This window comes from Rhinatrema bivittatum, chromosome 18 (genome assembly GCF_901001135.1).
Source record: "Rhinatrema bivittatum chromosome 18, aRhiBiv1.1, whole genome shotgun sequence".
Classification (NCBI taxonomy): Eukaryota; Metazoa; Chordata; class Amphibia; order Gymnophiona; family Rhinatrematidae; genus Rhinatrema; species Rhinatrema bivittatum.
Window position 1 is genome coordinate 34450315 of NC_042632.1, and position 24762 is coordinate 34475076.

The 24762-nt window shown below is 44.3% G+C and overlaps 1 protein-coding gene across 2 annotated transcripts in view; it reads right to left on the reverse strand.

Annotated features, from left to right (window-relative positions):
* Positions 1-24762, reverse strand: part of RNF130 (ring finger protein 130) — a 164415-nt gene that overhangs the window by 40862 nt on the left and 98791 nt on the right. For both annotated transcript variants that reach the window (XM_029583971.1, XM_029583970.1), the window contains exon 5: positions 21995-22077. In XM_029583971.1, the coding sequence (XP_029439831.1) occupies positions 21995-22077 (83 nt within the window). The remainder of the gene's footprint in view (positions 1-21994; positions 22078-24762) is intronic.

The window sequence follows — 24762 nt, forward strand, 5'->3', positions numbered from 1 at the left end:
AGCCACATGGTGGTAACATGTAAGCCTTCCAGATTAGCATGGCCACTTCCCTCCGCAGGCTGTTTCAAAACCCACAAACAGGCTACGCTAATCTTGCAACGCACAAGATCAGCACAGCCAGCCTGCAAGTTCTGAACTTGCTCACAGAGGATTGCTAGCTATTCAGGAGCAAGCAGGTTTGAGGGCCAGAGGGCCTAATTGGTTTTCATTAGAGGACTTCTCCCTCACAACTGGTTCTTGGATCTTCTCCATAGCTAATAGTAGTGTTGCTTTTTTTTTTTTTTTTTTTTTTTAAGGGCAAGGGGACCAAAAAGGTTTCCGACCTGATGCCTTTCTGTTCAGAACAAGCTTGTCTGATGATGTCATGAGTAGAGACAACATCTTGATGCTTGGCGATTCCTTTCCACTCGTTTATGCGAGTAAACGTATGTGTGTAATGTCAGCAATGTGCATCCTTTTACCCACGAGGGTCTCTCAAGGTGGAATGAGGGCGGGGGAGGCAATTACACGTATGCGTTTTAAATGCTCAAATCTACACACGTCGCTTTGCGCTACAGGAAAAATGAAACACCAGCACAAAAAGAAAAAGGTGCAAATGTGTGCAGGTAGTTTTCATGCATAGTTTTGCTTTGATTATTTCAGCAAACCCTGTGGTTAAACATTACCCACGGGGTTTGCCTGACCGGGGGTGGGGATGATTATTAACTCCTTTAAGGACAATTTTCAAAGTCATTTCCATGTGCAAACAGTGATTTATGCATGGAATCAGTTCCCACAAAAAGGCGAAAATCCCACGTGTTATTCACCGATGCACGTGCTTTTAGCCATATTTAGAGGAGACGTTCCGGGAAGGGGGGGGGGGGAAATCGGGGTGGGATGAGGAGGAAAACTGCGCACACAGATTGCACTTTCAACATCATGCAGGCTATTTTTGCATGGAAAAAGTACCTGCAAAAAAAGCAGGCGTGAAGTGCCAGGCACGGGTTTCAACATGAAAATGCATTTGCATTTTCTCTTTGCACACTGGTGCGCAATCCACAGGTAGAAAGTACCCATGGACTTTGTCCTATTGTGCATAATTTGAACATTTTTACCTTTGTTTATGCATTAATTAACTTTGAAAAGGATTTAAAACTAACCATTTAAGGAAGTCTAATCAAAGTATTTCAGTAAACAAACATTCTGCATTTAACTCGGGGGCATCATTTTCCCCCGAAGCTTTCTTTACCATTATATAGATGTTGTAAACTTATTTCAAAGGCTGCCCACCGGTCTTGTGGTGGTCAGTACTGTGCACTTTTATTGTAGGACAGGTGCTAATTCCCTAGGGGGTGCATCTTGCCCTGGTGATTAGTTTGTCAGTTTCATCTATTGCATCGTCCATCATCACAAACATTTGTATTTGTTGCTCAGAGCCATCGCCAAAGAATGTTTCAGGTGTGGGGTTTGCTCCTCAATACCCTCCTTGGTAAACACTGTAGCAAAGAACTCATTCTGGTTTTCTCCCGTTTCCTTCTCTTTACACACTATCTGCGACTTTTAAATAACCGTTGAAATGCGTATCTCAACAGTACCTACAGTGACGGCAGTCAACAGTGAATTTCCTTTAGGGGGACACCGGATGCCTCTGATGAGATGAAGTATTTCTCCCATAGACACAAAACTGGAGGAATGCAACAGAGCTCCTTAAAGAAGGAAAAGGCGTGTAGGAATCTCGAGAAAGAACGTTAACCTAATCACTGCTGCATCCTCTGTCCGTGCTAAACCTGTAACCATTGCTGTACTATTTTAACAGCACAGTACTCCGGTCTTCTTCTTCAGAGGCTCCCGCCTTCTGCTTCCCCCGGAGTTTCTTATACTTTTGATTTTGTGAGCGGTCTATGAAGAAGAATGCTAAAGCTCAGGTGTACAAGATGTTGGTTGCTTGAGGTATTAACTCTAACAGGTTTATACCTCTGGAATTCATTGCCCAAGGACATGGTTAAGGCACTTAGTGTAGCTGGGTTTAAAAAAAAAAAAAAAAGGTTTGGATAAGTTCCTGGAAGAGTAGTCCATTAACTGCTATCAATCAATAGGGAATAGCCGCTGCTCGTTGCCGGCATTAGCAGCATGGGATCTATTTAATGTTTGGGTACTTGGGACTTGCATTGGACACTGCTGGAAACACGTTACTGGGCTTGATGGACCCAGTTTGGCATATCTTATGTTATGCAAAAAGAAACCTCTCTCTCATAAGGTTGAGATTAATGAAGTGCATCTCCTGTTCCTAAGAGGCCTTACAGCACTATAGTACTACTGTCGGGACCTCTGTGGGGAATTTTTCAGAACTACCTGCACTAAAAGCAAACTCCACAAGGCCTTTGCCCCACTTCTCAAAAGGGCGAGAATGAGCGTGCATTAAAACTGCCCCGGGGAAAAGATTTGCACCTGCTCTCTCTCTTCATACACTTTCCCCCTTGAAAATAATGTGCACAGATTGGAAAACGTAATCTAAATGCGCTATTTCCCTCCCCCGGCCTATAAAGATGCCCCCTCCCCCCGGGAGCGCCTGCTTTTTACCCATCGTCGTATGCGCTTTTTAGTCAGGTAAGGGCTGGGCAGTCTTCACACAGCTGAGTTACCCGGGTAAAATGGCTTCTGAAATTTGGCCTTCTCTGCTTTACCTGCCGTGACGTTCCCGGAAGGGGTGGGGGGGGGGGGGGGGGGGGAGACAGAGGTTAGGCGCCAAGTCCCTGGGACGCAAAAGTACCCACAGACTTTGCACCGACGCAGGCAGTTATAAAACTGCGCCCACAGTGAACGCCTTTTCTGGACTTTCAGTTCCAGCTCTTGTTGGTCTGAAAATTTGAGGCAGTGACACCCGTCCGTACGCCCGTAATCACATGTGAAGGAACGGCGCCACTGTAACAGTGCATCTCTGCCAGGCTTAGACTCCCCTGTGAGACCTTATTTCTTATTCATTACTCACCAGGAAACCGAGAGAGCGAGAGAGACAGAGGTGGCAGCAGGGAAATTTCTCTGTTGAACATATATAAGGAGAAAAAAAGCTGCCAAATGACAAATGTATCCATAAAACCCAGCAAAACACGGCAAAAAAGGAAGAGAACGAGGACCAGGAAGAAGATTTAAAAAAAACCAAGAGATGCCTGAAACATCTGCCGAAAGCAAACTGGCACTGAAAGAGTTTTAGAAGGACCTCCCTCTGCTGTGCTCCCCAAGGCTTTCTGGCAACCCCTCTGCCGAGTCGGCACCTCTGAAGAACAAAAAGACAGGAAAATCCCAAGGAAGCATCAGGAGGAAAGAGCTCCCAGCTGAGGCCGCTCGCGAGGGCCATCAAGACTCACTGAACGCTAGCAAGAAATGGAATGGTCCTGACCCCCTTAATATTCTTCAAAAAAAGGGGAGAAAAGCTAGGAGATCAAGTATCCTGGAGACTGCAAAAAGTGTCAAGATAAAAAAAAGATTTTAACCCCGACAGAGAAGTAACCAAAGCTGCTAACGGCAGAGCACTCCGGTTTGGTGCTCGTCAATCCCATGTTCTCTATGGAGGGATACGGAAGCCTGGTACAAGGTTTTCCGGATGCGTTCTTTACCAATATTCAGAAAGCCACAGCAGACGCAGTGACGAGGGCACCGATAACCCTATAAACACGATAACCATATAGCTCACTTTAATATAGTGATGATTCAAGGAAGTGAAGCCAATCTGGGCCATAATTCAAAACTGCTACAGGCTGGGGAAGCAAATCAAACCTTTACAGCAAACTGCCTTTGCCCAGGGGACGAAAACGGCAACCGAAGCAAGGTAACAACAACAACCACCAACCCCGGTAACCTGACTCATGATACGAAAACATCCACCCAGAAAGAGTAGAAAGCAGGCAAGGTTGAACCTCAGCAGAAACATTACCCAAAAGCAAAAAAAAAACAAAACTCTGAGGGGTTGCTCGGCTTCCCCACAGATAGAATCCGCTGAATTCAACAAACCAGAGGAACAGAAACAGCGTCGTGGGACTATAAATGTACCAAATGAAATTGTGAAAAGGAACAACGAACACAAATCAATCATACATGAACTATAAGCACAAGTCAGTGATCTAACTCCAGCAAATAAAACACCGAAAAAGATCTCAAGAGCAGCAAAGCGTACTCAGAGATGCAACAAGACAGCTGAGCGCACTGTATAACCCTCACTCTGACGCGCCGTGTTAAACAGGCGCTAATCCACCCCCTAATACAATAGGGGGATTAGCGCCTATTTAACGCGCGTCCGACGCGGAGTGAATGAGATAGCGCTCATCACGTGCAAGTGAAAGAGGCTATTACTCATTCACTCCAAATGCAAAAAAATAAATGTCCGTCTCAGACGCACATTTATCGCTCAGCTATTAACGCCTGCCTGGAGCAGGCGTTAATAGCTGAGCGCATTGAAAATAAGTACAGAAAAGCAGAAAAAAACCAACTTCTTTTCTGTACTTTTTTTTAAAAGTTAAAAAACAAACAAACCCCCGAACACCCCGCCCCCCCCCGGCCACTTTGAAGACCAACGCCGATATGCTCGGCGTCGGTTTTCATAACCGGCTGGCTGCAGTTATGAAAACCGATGCCGACCCCCTAATTTGTTTATTGCATGGCGTTAATTTTGGCGAGTAAAAATGTGAATGTTGGGCAGACATTTTTTTTTTTTGGCATCGGAGGGAATAGATAACAGCCTCATCAATATGCATTTGCGTTTTGGATGCGGTAACCCCCGTTTTGCATCGGGGGTTATGGATGTGCATCCAAGACGCGCATCCAACCACCGTTTGAGCCGTATAGCATCGGCCTGAAAGTCAGCTAGCTCATTTAGTACCTGTTTCACTAAGGGGTTTTTCCCATAGACCCAAAATGGGAGAAAAGCCTTAATGAATCTGGCCCTTAGTTGGCTAACTCTGGACGGGTCAAAGAGGTGTCCTAAAGTCAGCTGGCTAACTAAGATAGCCAGCTATATTCAATAATGCCGTTGCATTATCTATAAGTCTAACGGCAATAATGCCGTTAGACTTATCTAACTAACCTCAAAGTTCGTTAGATAAGTTTATCCAGCGAACTCTGCTGTCCAGACTGTATCTGAATATAGGCCGCAAACAAACCCTACCAAGAGCAGATAAGTCAGTCACCGGGAACAGGCCGGTACTGCTGGGTAGCAGTTACCACAAGAAATTCAGACAGTCACAGGTAGAGCCCAGAAGGTGATGTATTACTTGCAATGGAGTCAAACGGCAGACACCTGCATGGGAAGCACCTACTCCCAGAACAGAAGGCGCTGAAAAGCAAATAAATGAATGAAAGAGCAGAACTAGGTGTGCTAAATCCTAGATTCAGAAGCCTAAAATAAATCACCACCGCAGGGGAATAAACAAATTAAACCAACCGGAAAAATGCTTCCCAGCAACAAAAGATTCAGTATTCCTTGCAATGCACCGATTCACGTCAGCAAAGATAATGGTCTCTGGTCGATTACCAACAAGGGAGAGGAAGAGGATTGCGCAATAGCCCTCAACCACGGTTGTGCTCTCAAGGCACCTAAGATACAGACCGACCATCACCAGGACATCAACCGCCATGAATGACCAAATGCTTTTCAGTGCATGGGCCATGAAGGGAGGTGCGTGTGTGTGTGTTGGAATATTAGCAAAATCACTCAAAGATGCAACACTGGGTCACAATCCATCTAAATCCAAACAGGGAATGTTATCCCCCCATATAAAAATGGGTAAGAAGCAACTCAGCAGCAAAACAGAACCACAGCACAACCTCCACCTCACAGGACACACCAGCGATCTAGCAATGACCCATTACAGGAAGAAGAACAGGTGGACATGGCATGGACTAGGGAGACCGTGAAATGAACGAGGGAGGTTGGGAGAGACCGAAACAGAAACAGAATTCAAGAAGGCCTGGGACAAGCAGAGGATTCCTGCCTAAGAAGAAGTGATGGAAAAGCCAAATATCAGCTGGGGGGGGGGGGGGGGGGGGTCTACGGCACTGCAACAGGCACGGAAGATGAACCCTGAAGTCCTTATCCACCGCCTCATTCTGTTTCTATGACATAAAAGCGACGCTGAATAGCCTGTGTGGGAGAATTCTCATGGAACAGAAGCAGAAATTGCTGTAAATTATTATGCAGCCAATTCATCCCTAAACCTCTATACTCTTCCCTACTATTAACATTGCATGTATAAGAAAAGCTTGTATTTCACAGCCTAGGCGCTTTTTTTTCCCCCCTTCTCGCTGTATTGTTATGCTTTAGTGTATGCAGGTATAGCACCAATACGATGAAACCATTCTCTGTTGCCAGCTGGAACATTCCAGGTTCGACTCCTTAGCCTTGATTTCACTGACAGTGCGATAATCTGTGACATGGTCATGTTACAGGAAACTGGGGTAGGTGAACCCTCACAGTGCCCTGCAGGCTTCAAACAGGCTTTTACTTCCTGTCATACAGAGAGAAAACTGGGGAGGGGGAGGGGATGAGAATATGATCACAGAGAGGTGTTAAAAGAAAATATTACAGCTAGTGGCATAGCCAGAACTGAGTTTTTGGGTGGGCACAAGATTAACATGGGTGGGCTGTAGGCATGCAGGTCTGAGACCTATTAGTTGTATTCTTATCGATAAATAATGCCATATACTGCACCCTACAATGGCTGTCTAAGTAGTTTGCAACAGCCATTATGCATCAATTATTTCAAGCACTTACCAGCATTAAAAATTCCTTATTAATTTGTATTAATTTTATATTTATTGCAGTTTATAAATGCACAAGTATATCATGTAAAAAGCAAAGAAAAACAAATAGATCCAATCAATCATGTAATAAAACAAAAATCTATGCATTCTTTCATGAATCCTCTTTGCAGAAAGCCAGAAATCATCATAATGTCAATAAAATAGCATCAATCATAAAAACAGGTGCAGAGCAGAGCTAGGACAATTCATATTACAAGCAACATGAAAAAGATATTCTAATTCTGGTGTCACCTTAGCAAAAAATATCCCTCCACTGCTAAACATTTTGTGAAGTGACACAAACTCCTGCAAAGAAAGACATCTAGAACCTTGCCGTACCATACAGTCACAGCACTGACTCAGGACTCAAATAACAGCAACCATATGAAAAAGCAGCAATGCAAATACTACACTAGGCCCTACAACATTAATATATCACCTACTGGAGTAACAGAATAGGATGGACTGCTACAGAGAAACTACATGCAAGCAGCAATACTGCACTTCAGTCTCACGCACACAGGCAAAACAGAGACCGACCCTTACCTAATATAGAAATAAGAGACTACAAATTAGAAACAGAAACAAGCAGCCAAAATCAAAACAGAAGCCTAAGAAACAAGACTTTGAACAGTGGAATACTGAAGAAAGAGCAAAATACAAAAATATAAGAAATGCACATTCCCAAAAATGGCAGATTCCAATTGCTAAAAGCTCAAAATTAATTTTTTTTTAACCTTTGCTGTCTGATCTTTGTATTTTTATAATCAGTTGGTCACAATATCTTTTTTTCCTTTTTTCCCTTATTTCCTAATTTCTTTTCGGTGTGTCTCTCTTCTATCTTCTTCCCTTCCTCCCTCACACACACACGCTTTCTCTCACAGACTCCCTCACATACACACACACACACACACAAGCTCTCATTCTCACATGATCTCTCCCCCCCATTCTCTACACACACATGCTTTCTCTCACAGACTCCCACACACACACAAGCTCTCATTCTCACATGATCTCTCCCCCCCATTCTCTACACACACACGCTTTCTCTCACAGACTCCCACACACACACAAGCTCTCATTCTCACATGATCTCTCCCCCCATTCTCCACACACACACAAGCTCTCATTCTCACATGATCTCTCCCCCCATTCTCCACACACACACACACACACACACACACACACACAACACAAGCTCTAACTCTTACCCCCCTCCCCCAAGCTCCCATTCTCATGCACACGCAGTCATCAGCTAGTTAGGCTCCGCTGGCGGCCACCACCTTCCTGGGTTTGCCATGCAGCTCTGGTGCTCCTCTTCGCCTCTTTCGGTTGGGCGAGCCTGGGTCCAAATTGGGTGGGCATCAGACCACCCAGGCCTACCTGTGGTTATGCCACTGAGTACGGCCACAAAGAAAGGCAAAGCACGTTTGTGCAGCAAACTATTCTCTGCAGATGTGAGGCAAAGCCCTGCCTCCGAGCACTCTGTAAACCCGCCTGCAGATTCTCCCTAGTTTGATCCTGAATATTTTACAACCATATAATCTGAAATTGCTACCTTGCAAGCATAAGGAAAATTCATTCTGCAGGAGGACTTACATGTACAGTATATGCAAGAAAACAAATAGATTTCGTTTCCAACCTGGGAACCAGCACCTGTCTGAGGACAAGACACCTTAAAAGCAGTGTCTGAGAAAAGCAAACCAACATCTATGCAATTAACTCAAATGGGAAGAAATTCTTAAATCTGTTGCTACATATAATCAACAGACTGAAGCAAATAGCTATACCCAGTGCAACATCCATAAAACTTGTATTTTTGATTTATCGATTCACCATTTAAAATCCAAGCTCAAGGCGAGTTATATTCAGGTACACTGGGTAGTCCTCTGTCTAAAGGGGGTTCATTTACTGGAGCTGGGTCAACATGTTAACGCACAGTAAACAGCATTAAAATGCACTGGCGAGAAGGTAACGCAGTGGGCCGGATTTTAAATGCCCTGCGCGCGTAAATCCGGCTGGATTTACGCGCGCAGGGCCCTCGCGCGCCGGCACACCTATTTTGCATAGGCCGCGGGCACGCGCACAGCCCCGGGACGTGCGTAAGTCCCAGGGCTTCGTAAAAGGGGCGGGGAGGGGGCGTGGCACCGGCCCAGGGGCGTGGTCGAGGCCTCCGGACCAGCCCCCGGGTCAGGTGATGGCGCGCCAGCAGCTTGCTGGCGCGCGCAGATTTACGTTTGCTTTCCGCAGGCGTAAATCTGCCAACAAAAGGTAGGGAGGGGTTTAGATAGGGCCGGGGGGGGGGGGGGGGTGGGTAGAAAGAAAGTTCCCTCCGAGGCCGCTCCGATTTCAGAGCGGCCTTGGAGGGAACAGGCAGTGCGCGCCGGGCTCGGCGCGCAGGTTGCACAAATGTGCACCCCCTTGTGCGCGCCGACCCCGGATTTTATAAGATACGCGAGTATCTTATAAAATCCAGCGTACTTTTGTTCGCACCTGGTGCAATGCGGGAATGAAAACGGGGCCGCCTTTGTGCTATTCGATGGAAACACGGAATACGAAAGATTTCCCAACACCATCAGATGCTCCCTATAAGCCTACAAGAAATCAAAGAAAGGCCTCCTGACACGCCAGCTCGGAAAGGCATGCAAACCAGACAGGATGCTAAGCACACGCTCAAATGCAGCAGTGTACAAGTCTGGGACGCACTAACAGAACTATTTAACCTCCCTTAGACAAGGGTTTAAAAATGGGGATACCATGGATCCACGTAATTATAGAGGGATCTATGTCAACAGCAATATCAGCAAACCGGTCTTTTGTTTTGTACATCTCCGGGCAAACGAAGAATAAAAGGTTTCCATACTGACGTAAACTCTTCTCGTCTTTGATTTAGATTTTTAAAGAGACCAGTGCGAAACTCCAAAAATAATCATTTCCAACAAATTAGATTTCCATAACAAAGTTAGCTGGAGCAGATTTATCTAGCCACTTAACAAAAGATACATTTCTTAACCACTGAAGAAACTTTACCATAAAAAGAGCTTATGAAATCTACCCACAAAAATGTGCCTTCTGGGACACGGCCTACAATACGAAAGATCTGGATCTCTTTCTGGTTTGTTCGGGAGAGCGGCCACAGCTCCCCAGAATTTAAGTATTTCCGAACAATTCCAAAGACACAGGGGGGAAAGTAGAGTATTAAGCTCCCTGCAATCCAAACACTGGCTGGATGCTATAATTTTCACTTTGTATGCCCTTCATGGAGAAAGAATAGTCTTCTGAACAGTTCTGAACTGCATTCTCAAGTTCCCTGGTAAACTAAAGAACTGCAATGCTTTAAATAAGATACCTGTACTGGTAACTCTAAATCCCTCTGCCAAATAGAAGTCAGCACTGTTAATAAAGAATAAGACTTAGCGCTAATTAGAAATTTAAACAAGTAGGCAAGTGACCCCGTTTTTTTCTTTTTTTAATATATAATGTAATTAGGTTCTGAAATAACCGATGTATAAACACTGGCCTCCTGGTGTCAGGACCAAATGAATATAACATCTAAGCAAATTAGTATCTCTATCCAAAATGAAGTTTATCAATTCGATATTGAAAAACCTGCATCTGAATGGCGTTAAGTAGAAAATCTCCCAGAATGTTAATTCCCAATGTCTCAAACCTCTTGGACAAACGTCTAGATTTCCATGTCATGCTAAATAATAAGCAAGAAACCCCATTCTAAATAACTTTTAACCATATCTTTGTGCTCCAATATTTTATTTACAGTTATTTATTTTCCGCCCATTGCCAGCACAACCACTCAGGGCGGATTAACAAAATAATCATAAATATAACCAATCAGACTAACAAGACATAAAAACAAGACACAGAAACTTAAAAAGCAATTTAAAACAGTTTTTGGCACCTCAAAGGCTTCCCGGAACAGTAACGCCTTCCAACTTGCTTGCGGAAAAGTTTATAATCCTCAGTCTGTCAAATCTCGACTGGGAGACCATTCCATAAAAAGGGGCTAATCCAGGAAAATGCCCAGTTCCTGGTTTCTCTAACCTTACAGTTCTAGCCCCCCCAGGACAGACAGCAAAAAATAACCCAGCCGACCTCAAAGAACAAGCTGGACAATGTCATGAAACTAGCTCCTTCAAATAAGCAGGCCCATCACCCTGTACAGCCTGAAAAAAATCAAAGACATTTTATCGTCTGTTTCACAGGAAGCCAATGGAGTGCCCTCAAAACTGGTGAAATGTCATCTCTCAATAGGCAACCAGTTAAAAGCCGTGCTGCAGCATTAAGCACTAACTGGAAAGCTCACGAGTGGAGGAGCAGCCTAATGGTTAGACCAGTGGGCTATGAACCGGGGAGATGCTCCTTGTGACCTTGGGCAAGTCACTTTAACCTTCATTGCCTCAGGTACAAACTTAGATTGTAAATCCTCTGAGGATAGGGAAATACCTACAGTACCTGAATGTAATCCACTTTGAAGAGCTGAAAAGCAGAATATAAAAAAGTCTAAAACAAAAAATAAAACAAACACAAACAAGTAGTGCCCAGTAGTCCAATATAAAGGACATTACAATAATCCAAAGATTACTAATCCAGGTTTTTATTTGGTAATCTAAAGTCCCCTATCCTCTAAAATAAACTTAAGTTGCTGCAACTTAAAAAAGCCAGTCCTTATGACACATTGTAACTGGCCCTGAAAATTAAGGGCAGGGTCCACTTGCACTCCCAAATCCCGGATGGAAGAAGCCACTGGTAGCTCAAAACCATCCAAAGAATTTTACTGGACAATTCTCTATAACAACCCAACAAACACAAAGAACCTCTGTCTTAGAGACGATGAAGAGAAGACCACTCTGTAAGAACCAAGATTTTACTTCCCGAAATACCATGACCTGAAAGTGAACTCAGCACAGGAAACACTATAAATGGATATTGCCAGCATAGCATTTAAAAAGCATGTAAAAGCTTGCAAACAGAGATAAAAGGGAGGACCCCCCTGGGGAGCCCCAGAAGACACTGGCTCCCAGGAAGAACATTGAAAGTTCACCCGAACTTACTGCAAGCGCCCCTCCAAAAAAATAGGCAAACCAGTGAGCCACAACCCTCCCCCCCCCCCCAATACCCACCTCATCCAACCTCTGCAATAATATAAAATGGGAAACCGAATTAAAGGCGGAGGATACATCCAACAACACCAAGATTACCATCCATCTCTGGTCTAACTCCCTCAAGATGTAATCTGCTACTGAAACCAACACCGTTTCCATCCTCTGGCCCCTACGAAAACCACACTGATTCAAGTGAAGCATGCCGGTGTCATCCAAATACTGAACTACTTGAAATAATACCATCTTCTCCAGTACTTTACATAACGAGGGGAGAACAGAAATTGGACAATGACTAGTGGAGTCAATAATAGGTAATTTACTGTCTTTCAAAATAGGGTGAATAAGGTCTTCCTTAAACTGAGTTGGATATACCCCACCTCCAATGAAAAGATTAACCAACGCAGTAATTACCTTTAATACCCCCCCCCTCAAGAGGGCAGACATCCAGAGGGGAACATTAGGCCCGCAACCCAATTCACCTTCGTGGATGCTACAATCCCAAAACAATCCCACCCTATTTGTCTTTCAGAATGGGGGGGGGGGGGGGTGGGGGTAACATCACGTGGAACCCCTTTGTAAGGCCCTCCCCTGTATCCTATCCAACTTATCTTTACAAAACTGGGCATTGATTCTAGCACGTTTCCTATCCCACAGAAACTTACTGCAAAGAGACTGAAGGAGTCTAATACCTTTTGTCAATAAAACAAATGGCACCATCTGAAAGACACAAAAGTTTCAGAATAAGGCTATCTGTCCTTGTAGAGAAACTGAAACTCATACAGCTCTGAGCTCCCACTGTAAGTTCTCGGATAATCGGCCTAACATTTGCAGCATAAAATTTTTGCGGCTGTGTATAAAGATGCCTAAATATTTAATACATCACCAGCTCAACTGAGCGGAAATTGAGGCCAATGAGTGCTCAATATAGCACGCACATCAAGAGCTACACATCAAGAGCTACACATTAACTTATGATTCAATTTCAAATCTGAAAAACTTAAAAAAAACCAAAAAACAAAAACAAAACAAAAAAACATAAAACCACAGCACCATAGGTAGAGTTTGCCTAGCTTCTGGTAACATGAGCATATCATCCGCGAATAAAAGGGTCTTTGGGGCCTGGTTTCCTGGCAAAATCCAAAGAATATTCAGATCTCTCTGTAGTTTAATGACTAGGGGTTCGACATGTACAATACATAAGAATGGGGATTAATTCATCCAATCATTGCATTGACAGTTCCTGGCCAGAGGCCATGTACAAGGGTTCTATCCAGAACCTTGCGATCATGCATGTTAAAACTGGCCACTAGGTGACGCAAGTGCACGACTACTGTGACCTTGCAAGCATCCCCAGGCCTGGCAAACCCAACGAGTGGAAGGCCCGGGCTGGGAATCGGAGCCCAGCCTCTCCAAATGGCAGTGGCACAGTGCTGCCTTCTCAGCTTCTGCGCTAGTCATATCTAGAACATATTTTTTTAAAAAATATTTTAATTTAATAAACTTTTGTTTAGAAGAGCCAAGCACGCAGGTAATACAACAACGTAAACCAAAACTAACTATTCCAATGCACAGACCCAGTGGTTACGGAAAACATGCCTACGCCTGACAAGCCCAAGGAATAAGGGAATCCTCTCGCCTAAGTAGCCTGGACCCTCCCTCTCCCCGAGGAACAGATTGTTGTGGTTTCAGGAAAACCAAACTGGTCTGCAATGCAGCTGTGCTTCTCCTCCTCCTCCTCTTTCTTGGTTGAACACTGTTACTGTCTGGGCTGCCACTTTCTTATCATCCTTTGCACACAGACGGGATGGAGTTCCACTGAGGGCCTCTGAACATGCACATTCTAGGTTCTCTCTTTTTGCAATTATTTATCCCCAGTTCCTCCACAGAAACCCTTTTTCAGTAGCTGGCTGTCTTTTAGGTTGGGGCTGGGGGGAGGGGAGGGGAGACTTGTCCATCTCTGTCTGAGGCCTTCTCTGGTCTTGGGCTGCTCATGGTGGATGGTTCGCTTATTATTTCTGTGCTGATTAGGTGTTTCTGCAGGTGAGTGTAAAATCTCCATCAAGTCACTGCCAAATGTCCTTGAAATGGTTTCTGTGTGTGGACAGATATGGTTGCCAGGAAATTTTTATTCTGTAGGAAATTGGCTGCCATTCTGTCAGACTGAAGTTCTGCTTACAAACACAGGTCTTGGGGGGGGGGGGGTGGGGGGGTGGAGGGCTGCTTACCTTAGCCTGCATGGCGATAAAAGGTTTTATGTCCATTGTGATTTCTAGTTTTGCCCTAGAACTTCCATTTTCCTGAGAGCGAGCTCATTTCTTTTCAGCTGGCCTGCAGGTGGTATTTGACCTTTACAGCACGGTGGTTCAAACTGTAATATCCTGCAGCATCATTGATCAAAAAGCTATTGCAAGTACTTTGTGCGACTGGTTCTTCAGGCACAGCTCACAGGTAACTAGCCCTGAAGTTACTTGCACTCTGGTCTGGGAGTGCAGACAGACAGGATCTGTGTTGCCAAGGCTGTGGACAGCTCTTTCATGACCTCCCCAGGCACTGATAAGTACAGTGAAATGTCTGCTTAGCATTTACTATATTTTCTGTTACTGGTTACAAGTTAAATAGTTTATCCATTCACTGTTCCTGTTATTTATTAATAAACTGTTTTGTTTGTTAGCGCCATCTGTCCTGGACTGATTAACGATCCCAGTATTTTCTGTATTTGGTCTGTAGATGCATTTCTGCAAACTGTGTGATCCCTGAGTTGTGTGAGGTTTCAGTGACCCTGCCAACAGGGGATAATTTGCGGGCAGGATTTGCCCAGAGGCAACCAGGAACCCAGCTAGCGGGTGAGAAGTTACCAGTATAGGGGGCATGTGCGAAGGTACAGGCAGACCTGGGCAGCGCTTGGCAGAACTCTCTGGGTGTTCACAGGGTTAAACCCTGAATGATTGTTACATGACAGCCTGTCTAGGCTTTACTCATGCAAAAGCCTAAACTGCCTGAAAAGTTGTCCAATCTGCAAAAAAAGAACCTACAGAACATTGCAAAAACCTGCTAAAACATTTAGTAGACACTGGGTAATTGTCCACAGAACAGCATTGCTCACATAACACTATTTTGCATGGCAGAGTTGTTAGATGAAAACCTTTTCTACGATCCCATCCAAAAAGACATTGCCTAAAGCTTGCAAAACAAAACCATGATAAGCCTGAACCTTTTTTGGAACATATGCTAGAAGCCACTGTCCCACAATCAGCGAAGAAATTGAAGCTGAAGAGAGGGTGGTTATATCAGCAAGACAACGATTTGAAACATACCTCAAAATCAACCATAAATTACTTACGGGACAGAAAGATAAAGTTTTGGAATAGCTTTCACACACATTCAGTTTTCTGTTAAAAGAAGTTTTATACTATTTTGATTTGATGGTTCAAAGCATTTTCTTATCTCTAGTCTGCAGGGCTTAGGCAAAGGGGCCCAGGAGCTATATGCTAGAAGGCACTTACACACACAGTTGCATCGTTGCTTACTAGTACGGTGTCATTTTTCTTCAGCTTATCTAGGTAAAGCTTCACATACTGCAAGTGTAACTTTCTCTCTCAGCAAGGCACTATCCAGCATTTTAACTATCACTGCTTCTCTGCTGTGTCTAAGCAAAAGCAGTTTTTAGATGTAACTGTAATTATTTCTTTTGCTGTGTCTCTAAGCTTTATTATGGCTAGCTATAATTTTCTTTACGTAGAGGGTAACTTTAAAAAGTGTGTGGCTGTCCACCTATGAAAATGCAAGCGGACATACGCTGGAATTTTAAATCAAGGGCGCAACCTTACACATGTGATTTAAAATATGCCAACCGCGCATATGTATGCCACTAATTTTAAGCCGTTGCTTGAGCTAATGTACTTTGTGCATCTATCTTCCTTAGGACTTTGATGGCTTTAACACGTGCAGATAAGCGGATTTTAAAACAGGTTTGTGTGAAGGACATTTCCAGTTTTACCAATTAGTCTACCAGTCTGCCTAGTCTATCTCGAGGTCATCCAGACCCCTTTGGTTCTTCAGCCTGCTTTCCCCCTAGTTCGCCCAGCCCTCTCGCCCTGTCATCTTAGGCCTTAAAAGAAATTTCTGCAGAACTACACTTCATCAGAATCAGCAGTAAATATATGCAGCTGTGGCAGCCAGAATTAAAATACAGATGTACGTATGTAGCTTTCAGACCCTCCCCGGGACGTCTCCTTCATGCCCTAACTCCACCCCTTTTTCTTTAACTTGCACCCGCATATGTAAGTGCATAATTTGCAGATTTTAAAATGTGTTGCTCACGTGTGGCCCAGATACCCATGCCTTTTAACATTCACCCCTATATATAAAGCAATATTATCTCATATATTCAATGATACTGTTTTCTATTCATGTAAGCAGAGCAGATTCATATGACTTGAGCGCATCCATTGTGCATGGGAGCCAGTTACCCCTAAGCGTCACATCGAAGTGTCTTCACATCCTCTCTCTCTTCATTCTAACACAACCCCCAACTTTGTAACAAACACTCTGCATATTTCCATTTACTACTCGCCATACAGAATCTTAAAATTCTGATGTCACCTCAGTGACACAGTCTCCCTCCACTATCAAGCATTTTATCAAGTAACACACAAAAAAAAGGCAAAACACACATGCAACATCTAAGTAGCCAACCTGCAGTGCCAAAACAGCCTTACTTGCTCAGAATTCAAATAGAAAATAATCCTACCTATGAAAAGGCAACATTGCAAATCTCACAACTGACTCCAGAAACCAGGATAGCTGTGTAGGGATCTACAGTTGGGTGGCTAGAAATCCCTACCCAAAACCTATAAGCTAGCAGAATACCTCCCCTGGGTCATTTATGCAGAGCATGAACAGAGTCTCTCATTAAACACAGAATTAGAAATAGAAAAGTGCAGACAAAAACGGACATGGAAACCCCTAAGAAGCAGGCTGCATGCAGTGCAGCACCTAGAGAGAGAAATGTTTTCTCCTATACTATGCAAAATACAAAAATATAAAGCTGATAGAAGAAATAAAAGATTTCCCTGTAAAAGAATGAGCAGGAGAAACTGTATAATCCTCAAAGAAATAGTTCGAGTTGGGCTCCATTTCCTGACCTGGTCTGCTCCCTGGCTAATTTGGAGCTGGAGATGCTACTGAGGCAGCACTCACAGCCCTGAGGGGGGTGGGGGATGGTGGGGGAAGGCATTCCAGTCATTGTGCAACACTGATACCTAGTGGCCAGATTTAGAATTTAAGAGTCCATGACTACAGGATTCCAGAAGACGCCCTGGTGTATGACTCCTGGTTGAGGACTGGGACTGATTAGGGGGGGGGGGGGGGGGAAACATCCGCAGTCATTAATGAATGAAGGCTCATGGGGCTGTAGCCCAACGGAGGCTGGCTCCGAGTGAGTTGGAAGCCCAGAAGGAGCAAGAGAAAACTGCTGAGCTGTTCCGTGCTTTTAAGCCTTTTTCTACTGTTATGAGGCATCACAATCCTTTACTATTAATATCTTAAGAACATAACATGCCATGCTGGGTCAGGCTGGGGTCCATTGAGCCCAGAATTCTGCCTCTGATAGGGGCCAGTCTAGGTCACAAGCACCTGGGTAGATCCCATAAAGTAGATCTACCCCCAAAACAGACTGTACTATTTTTAACTGCATTTTAAAATGCATTTTTTTTTTAATAAGATTAAACTGGGTCCTGCTCCCTAGACAAGAACCTGAATTGTGCTAATGTAAGGTAAACAAGCAGTTCATTACCATGCATGCAGTGACCAGGGGTTCCCAGAAGAATGGCTGACATCATGCCTTTGGCTCAGCTTGCGGCGCTCGGTTCTTTTCGCTGGTTCCTGCTATTAAATATGTTTCAACATCTTTGTTTGCACTTTCCTAAACCTGCTGAAACTTCTCAAGTAAAAAAGCCTGCTTCCTTTGGGACAAATGCATTTTCTGGACAGCTATCCTTACACTGATTTATTATCCTTAGGTATTAAGCCACAATCCTATTACTGATAACTGATCGCAAAAAGAAAAAAAAAACTATCCACAAGAAGAAAGAAAGAAATTTGCTGGGTTTAAAGCATTTCCATGAAATCAGAAACCTTCTAATGGCCGGAATCATTTACATCCACTCCAGATTTGGCCTGATAAACGAGTACGGCGATCTACACTCTCACTCACTAGGACAATACAGGCAAACAAGACTCAGAAAATAAAATAAGAGGCAAGGATGTGTTAGGGCTAAGGAGAGTCCAGGCAATGTCATTATCCAAAAATAGTGAGGGGGCAATTTTCAAGCTGTTTCCCCGGGTAAATCGACTTTCTGAGAAACCACCCTCCCTCAATATGAGTAAAAGCATCCACTGCAAGTGCCACGTTTAGCCACACAGTGAGGAGATTTGGGGTGGGGAGGGGAGGGGAGGAAAGGAGAGGAAAAGAGCATATATTGGATTTTCAAATCTATGGAGATAAATTTTCAAAGGCATGTAAATGTAATACTATCATAGCAATTTTCAAAAGCTCACTTATACACTTAAATTGCATTTATACATATAAAATCTACTGACAATTCACTGGCATATATGGTAGCAATTTTCAAAAGCCCACTTACAAGTGTAAAGTGCATTTATACTTGCAAAATCCAGTTTTAAGCATGTAAATCCTTTTGAAAATTACCCTTTTAGGAAGTAATTTTCAAAGGTGTTACGCATTTAAAAGTAGCATATCTCATAGCAATTTTCAAAAGCACATTTTCGGGTGTAAAGTGCATTTATGCAAGCAAAACCTTTGGACAAGTCAGCCCTATGGAGTTTGTATTTTGCACAGTATTTTGCATTAAAAGTAGCAATTTCCAAAAGGCCCATTGATGTGCATAAATCCTTTAGAAAATTATGTCCTCTGTGCATAATTTTCCCATTGAAGTTGCACCTACACAAAAAGTGGGTGCAGTTTTCAAAGGGAAAATTTCCCTCTGAAAATGAGGTAAAAGTTACTAAGCACCAGGGGGGGGAGGGAGGGTTTGCAAGCTGGGCTGCTCAATGTTCAGACTGCCTTCCTTTGCATGCAGATGACTCTAGAACAAACCCCTCCGTGAATAACATTGCAATATTATACAATATTGAACTACTTCATTACACAATAGTCCTGAAATTCTTTTTTTTTTTAAAGAAAAATTTGTCGTAAATCCCTAAATATTCAAACGTTTCTCAGCTCGCATTTTGGTTAGGTGTCCTAGCATTCCCACAGCTTCTGCTAGCTGCAAAATGATGCTAAGTCATGAAAGTGTCTCCTTTCCGACATTATGTTCGGAAGCTGCAGCATCCCCCTACGATGCAAACTCAAGGGCAAGAAAACCGTAGGAGTCAGAAAACGGAGCTCTTTAGAGAATGCTAGAGACTAACCTTGCTATTTCATTCCAACCCTAATGACACTACATAAAAGTATTACCATATTAAATAAAGTCTCAATTGAATGCAATGCTTCAATAACTTCTCATAGCAACATTCAAAATACATTTTCAATATCTTCTATTTTCATGCACGTGTATAAACTACTGCGGCATATAAAGGATCTTCACACAACTAGCCTTAGGTATTGCTAATCTTCACTTTACTATGCTGGTAAGAATGTATAATCACCAGTCCCATACAATATCGCTTTTTTGTATTTTTTTTAATTTTGTATATAAAAATTAAAATACTGCACTTGCCTTAACTTAAGCTAAGAAGGTCCTTTATAAGCTGCAGTAGTACATAAGAAAATTGAAGAAACTGAAAATGTATCTGAATGCTGACATGAGAGACTATATAAGTGTATATCACACATCTTGATCTATCCACTACCAGAAGCAAAGGAAGGGCTGGACACAGGCCAGAAATGAATTTTTGCATTAAAGAGCATAAAGGGTTTGGCAACAGATGTTCAGAACATCACAGGGAGGATTTAAAAACGATTCCAGCATTTCTTTGGCCTGGGCCTTCCTTGCCGGCTGGTGGAAAGAGAGTCTGAGGTGGGCCGTGGCCTCTCGCGAGGGAAGGGCAATGATTTGGATGCTGAAGACTGGACTGTGGCAGGTTCCCAGGAAAGCAGCGGGGACGGCTGCAGGATTCCAGGGCACAGATTCCGTGCTCTTGTCACCTTGCACGTGCGCAGCTCTTCACAGGACCCGCACAGAGTGATTTCATAATGGCTGCAAGTCCTGCCACGTGCGGCTGCTTTATACAGGGGCTTTGGGACGAGAAGGTGCAAGACGGCAGGGCATCTCACTAAATCTCTCGAGCAAGCTGTTTTGCATGGGTAAAACAGCTGGGCTAGAAGTTGCTTTCCTCTGCTCGTGGGGTACTCAGAGGGTGTGTGCTCTTAGCACAAAAAAAAGAGGACATTCCCTGGAGGCGAGTTTAGGTTAGACTGGTAAAACAGCCTGCTTGAAATCTTCCAAAACAGTCCATGCAATTCCACCCCCATCCGCCATCCACACAAAAAAGCAGGTACAAAGCACCTAGGGGATTTTGGCGCACGGACTTTGCGGCTGCTGAATTTCAAAGGGGAATGATGCGTTGCTGTTTCCCCATTGCTGCTGTTCCAAACTGCCCTCAACGCGGCCGACAAAGACAGAGGTATGAGCGGAAAGCAGCCATCCATACAAGAGAGCAGAGACACGCCATCCATAACGCATTCTCCGGTCAAATTCTCTTCTAACCAGGGTTGGAAAACGGCAGAGTAAAACCAAGCTCCCCTCCTCCTGCTGCAAGTCGAGGAATCTCTGAAGCAGGGCTGGGGCTTGTGCTATACCACGCGAATCGCCGGCTCAAAGTTTTCAGCTGAAGCCTCCTCGGTTGGCAAAGATCTTGAAAAAGGAGGTCCTATAGAGGACAAGGTACGCAAAAGTGGAAAGGTCTGCGGGTAGTTTTTATCTACAGCTTTTGCGTCCAATTTTCAAAGGGAAAAAGTTCCTCTCTCTGCGTATAAAATTACACATATACTTGCACTAAGCATGCGCCTTTATACGCAGAGAGGGGAGGCAATTCTCGGACAGTCCGTTTCCATGTGTGACACTGTGCTTTATGCACAGAAATGGCTTTGAAGCATGCCCTTAGGAGGGGGCAATAATCAGACATTTTTTTACATTGCTAAACCCAAGTCTACCTCATGCGGTCTGATTACTGCCCCTCCCCCACTCATATGCACGTAAAACTCTGCACCTGTTTTGCCAGCGCATGTGTTTTTACCCATCGAGAAAAAGGGGTGGAATTGGATCAGAGGAAGGAAACCATGCACGGAGATTGCAAAATCAAATCTGTGCGCTTAATTTCCGTGGCATAGTCGAGTCTGCTTCAATTCAGGTGGAATTTTCAAAGGAAAACTCTGCAAGGAGTTTCCCTTTCAAACCGAGCATTCCATCCTCCCGGTACAAGCTCTGTGGGGGAGGCTCATCATCACCCTTGTCCATGACTCACTTTTAGTTACTTACACAACAGCCCTACAACAGTTTGACAGCTCAAAGTAACCTGCTGCACACTCTGTGACTGAGTAAATATGTCTCTGTTCTCTGGCCTTGTTAAAAATCACATTCTAATGTAGCAACCATTTCACCAAACAGGACAAGCTGTAATTAATCCAGGTTGCTACTGCATTTGGAGAAAACAAGGACTCCCACAGTAATGATTAAAGCAAATATCTAGATCTCAGCAAAAAAAAAACAGAAAGCATGTGTGTGGGTGAATGAGGAGTGGAAAGAAGGAAGCCAGAAGAGACAAGAGGCTCTACGCAGCGAGTGTGTGGGGTCTGAGTAACGTGTATCCTGCTAAGCATGCATTTTCTGTAGGTGGGCGGCATCTGAGCGCACACAGCTTGAAGGCCTTTGAGCTTGCAAGCACGCATTGGGTCCTCAATCCCCGCGGTATTGTAATTCTAGCCCCCTTGGTTGGAAAAACTCAAGTCGGGTCTCCAAAACGAGAAAAAAGAAAAAAAAAAAAGTAAAAAGGCGAAACATCTGTTCTGGATAAATGAGGTTTCAAAATGAAAAAACGGAAGACAACGAAACAGAGAGGAAAGCAGGCAGCAGACTCACTTGCACGGGAGGACGCGGACCACATCATTCTGCTTGTAACTCTCGATGCAGACTGCGCAGTGATCAAAGTCTGGGTCCGTTTCCTGAAAGCAACAGCACAAGCACTGAGAAAGATCTCACAAATTACAGCGCAGGAAAAAACCCCCCCAAAAAACAACCCTTTACCCTCCATTTCAGGCCTACGACAAAATAAGCTACCTTTAAACAAGGCGGGGCTCGCGAAGGGTCCTGTCGGATTGTGTAAAGGCGCTTTTGACTGCACTGGGTCACTGGTTGATATGGCACACAGGGCACAGGAAAAAGCCAAACTCTTTTAAAAGAGAACTGCGCTGCAGTCGCCCGCTCCGAAAAGGAACAGACTGTAAAGCTGAGAAATGCTGCGTCGCGCCCAAGGACTCTGCTGTGCCAGCAACGACTTCTTTGATCTCCTCTGGAAACAGTTATTAGTTTTGCATAAATGAGCCAGGAGACATTTGGGTGGGTGGGTGTGTGTGTGTGTGGGGGGTGATTTTATAACAGTGCGCACAGTAATAAAACCTGCGTGTACGTTTTACTTACGAGCCCGAGTTTGCTTGGAAAGTATTTGAGTAACTGGCTAAGTGACCGCTCGCAGTCCATCACACGAGTAAAAACTGCTCCTCGGAGGCCGTCACTTGTGCGAGTTAATTTACACTCATATTTTTTTTTTTTTTTTTAATCGAGACATATGCCCGTAAATCCCAACTCTGCCCTCCTCCCCCGTATTCCTCTCTGCAGTTTGCGTACAAGGGCACGCACAACGGCGGTATGCCTTTACACAACCCGAACCCCGGGCTACCTTAGTGCAGGCACTGGCGTGCATACAACCGCGTTTTTTTGCCGGCAAGTTACTCTGAAACCCCAGGCATGCACATCACCTACCTGGCACGCGCAGACTCGACCCAGAATTTTCCCCAAAGACGTTAAGAGGCTCGGCACGCGCAGGGAATAACGCGCACAAAGTTACACCCGCTCTTCGTGGGGCGCGAGTGATGCAGGTTAACTCGCGAGCAATATATTTTTTTTAAAGTCATAACGCACGTGCGGAGGTTCCAGCTTCACCCTCTGGGACACCTCCTTCCCAGTCCAGGAAAGAGTACACACGAAACTGGGCTACCCGTGCACTTGTGTGTGCTAGGACCTCCAGGTTGTTATAAAACTGTGCTTAATAGAGGTATCTTTCAAAGCAATGCACAGGAGTCACGCAGTGTCGCGTATAAATGAGAACAGGGGGTAAGAAAGGGCAGTTTTTAGGTATTGCAGGGTAGGATTCAGAAGTACACACATGTGTTACTATTTTGTAAGTGGTATACAGGCAGACATTAACTAAAGCCCACTCATTGCCAGCTGCAGCCACTTCTTTTCCGGATAATTCAGGGGACGAAAGAAATCACCTATGGCAAATAAACCCTTGGAGGAGTGATGTGTTCCTCAGAGACGATAATCGGGATTGATAAGTCCCGTTCAGAAGAATTCCACAAATTATCGTCCCAGCTCTAATTTGCCCTTCCTGAGTAAACATCTAGAAAAGTGGGTACCGAAGCAGTTGGAGATGTTTTCGGAAGAACAGAATATTCTGGAGATGTAGCAGTTTGGGTGTAGAAAGGCCCATGGTACAGAGGCGCTTTTGGATACTTTGGAACACAGCGTGGATAAAGGTTCCCCAGGTATCCCCCGTGCAACTAGAAACAGCAGCAGCGTTTCACACGGCCTGTTATAAAATCCCAATTGAGCTGCTTTTTACGTTATTTCTGTCTGGGAGGAAGCAAAGGCTGGGAGGTGAGTGCTCCTCTTGGAAAATATTGCATTAAGACACAGCACGGCGTTCTGCCTTATCGTCTGAACGATATTAGCTTCACTAGCCGTGCTTTGCTGCATCTATGCGGGCAATATACAGTTCTTTCTTCCTTCCAATCAAAATGGCAGCCTTCCGCTGGTCCTGTTTTCGCAGGTTTTTAGGGCCAACCCTTGCACGTTAGAGAACAAATTGGTCTTAAATTTACAAAAAAACACTTTTGGGTGGCCAGAACTCCTCTATTGGAAAATTCATCTGCCTTGATTTTTGATGATATTACTTAGTACAACAGAGGCTAAGGAATCTAAGAGTTTTGTTAAATTCAAAGCTGACATTAAAGGCCTAACTTGAAGCCGTGATAGATCTGCTATTTTGAAAACCTAAGCTGGTGAGGAGTTTGAAGTATCAGTACTGATGACGGCTTTGTGATGACTGCTGAAAAGCAGGATATCGAATAAAAATAAACATAAACCTGGCTTGAGCACAGTCATGCAAAGCCTTGGTTTTAAATAAGCTTCATTACTGCGTTTTGTATTGGGGGAGGGGGGGGGTGGGACCCCCCGAGATCCTGCTGCGCCTTCCGGAATGAGTTAAAAAAATGCGGCCACAAGAGTGAGCGCAGCTCCTGGAACGAGTCCGAGCATCACTCCCAGGGGCTCCCTCTCCAGCTTAACGGCACACTTTACAATTCTCGCTGCAATTAATAAGATTTCTTCCGGTGAGAATCCTGCCTGCCTCACAAAATTATTAAATTTGGCTCACTTCCATGCGGTGCCTGCATCCTTCAGGGCAGAAGCAACCTGTCATACCATCTTTGTGCAACTATAAGTTACAGGAGGCACACGCTAGGCTTTTCTCCTAGGCAGGGTCTACTCTAGGGAACGTCTTACTGCGCCGAGGGATGAAGTGGGTTACCCGAGTTTCAGAAAAAAGCTTAAGGCTGTCTCTCCTTTAA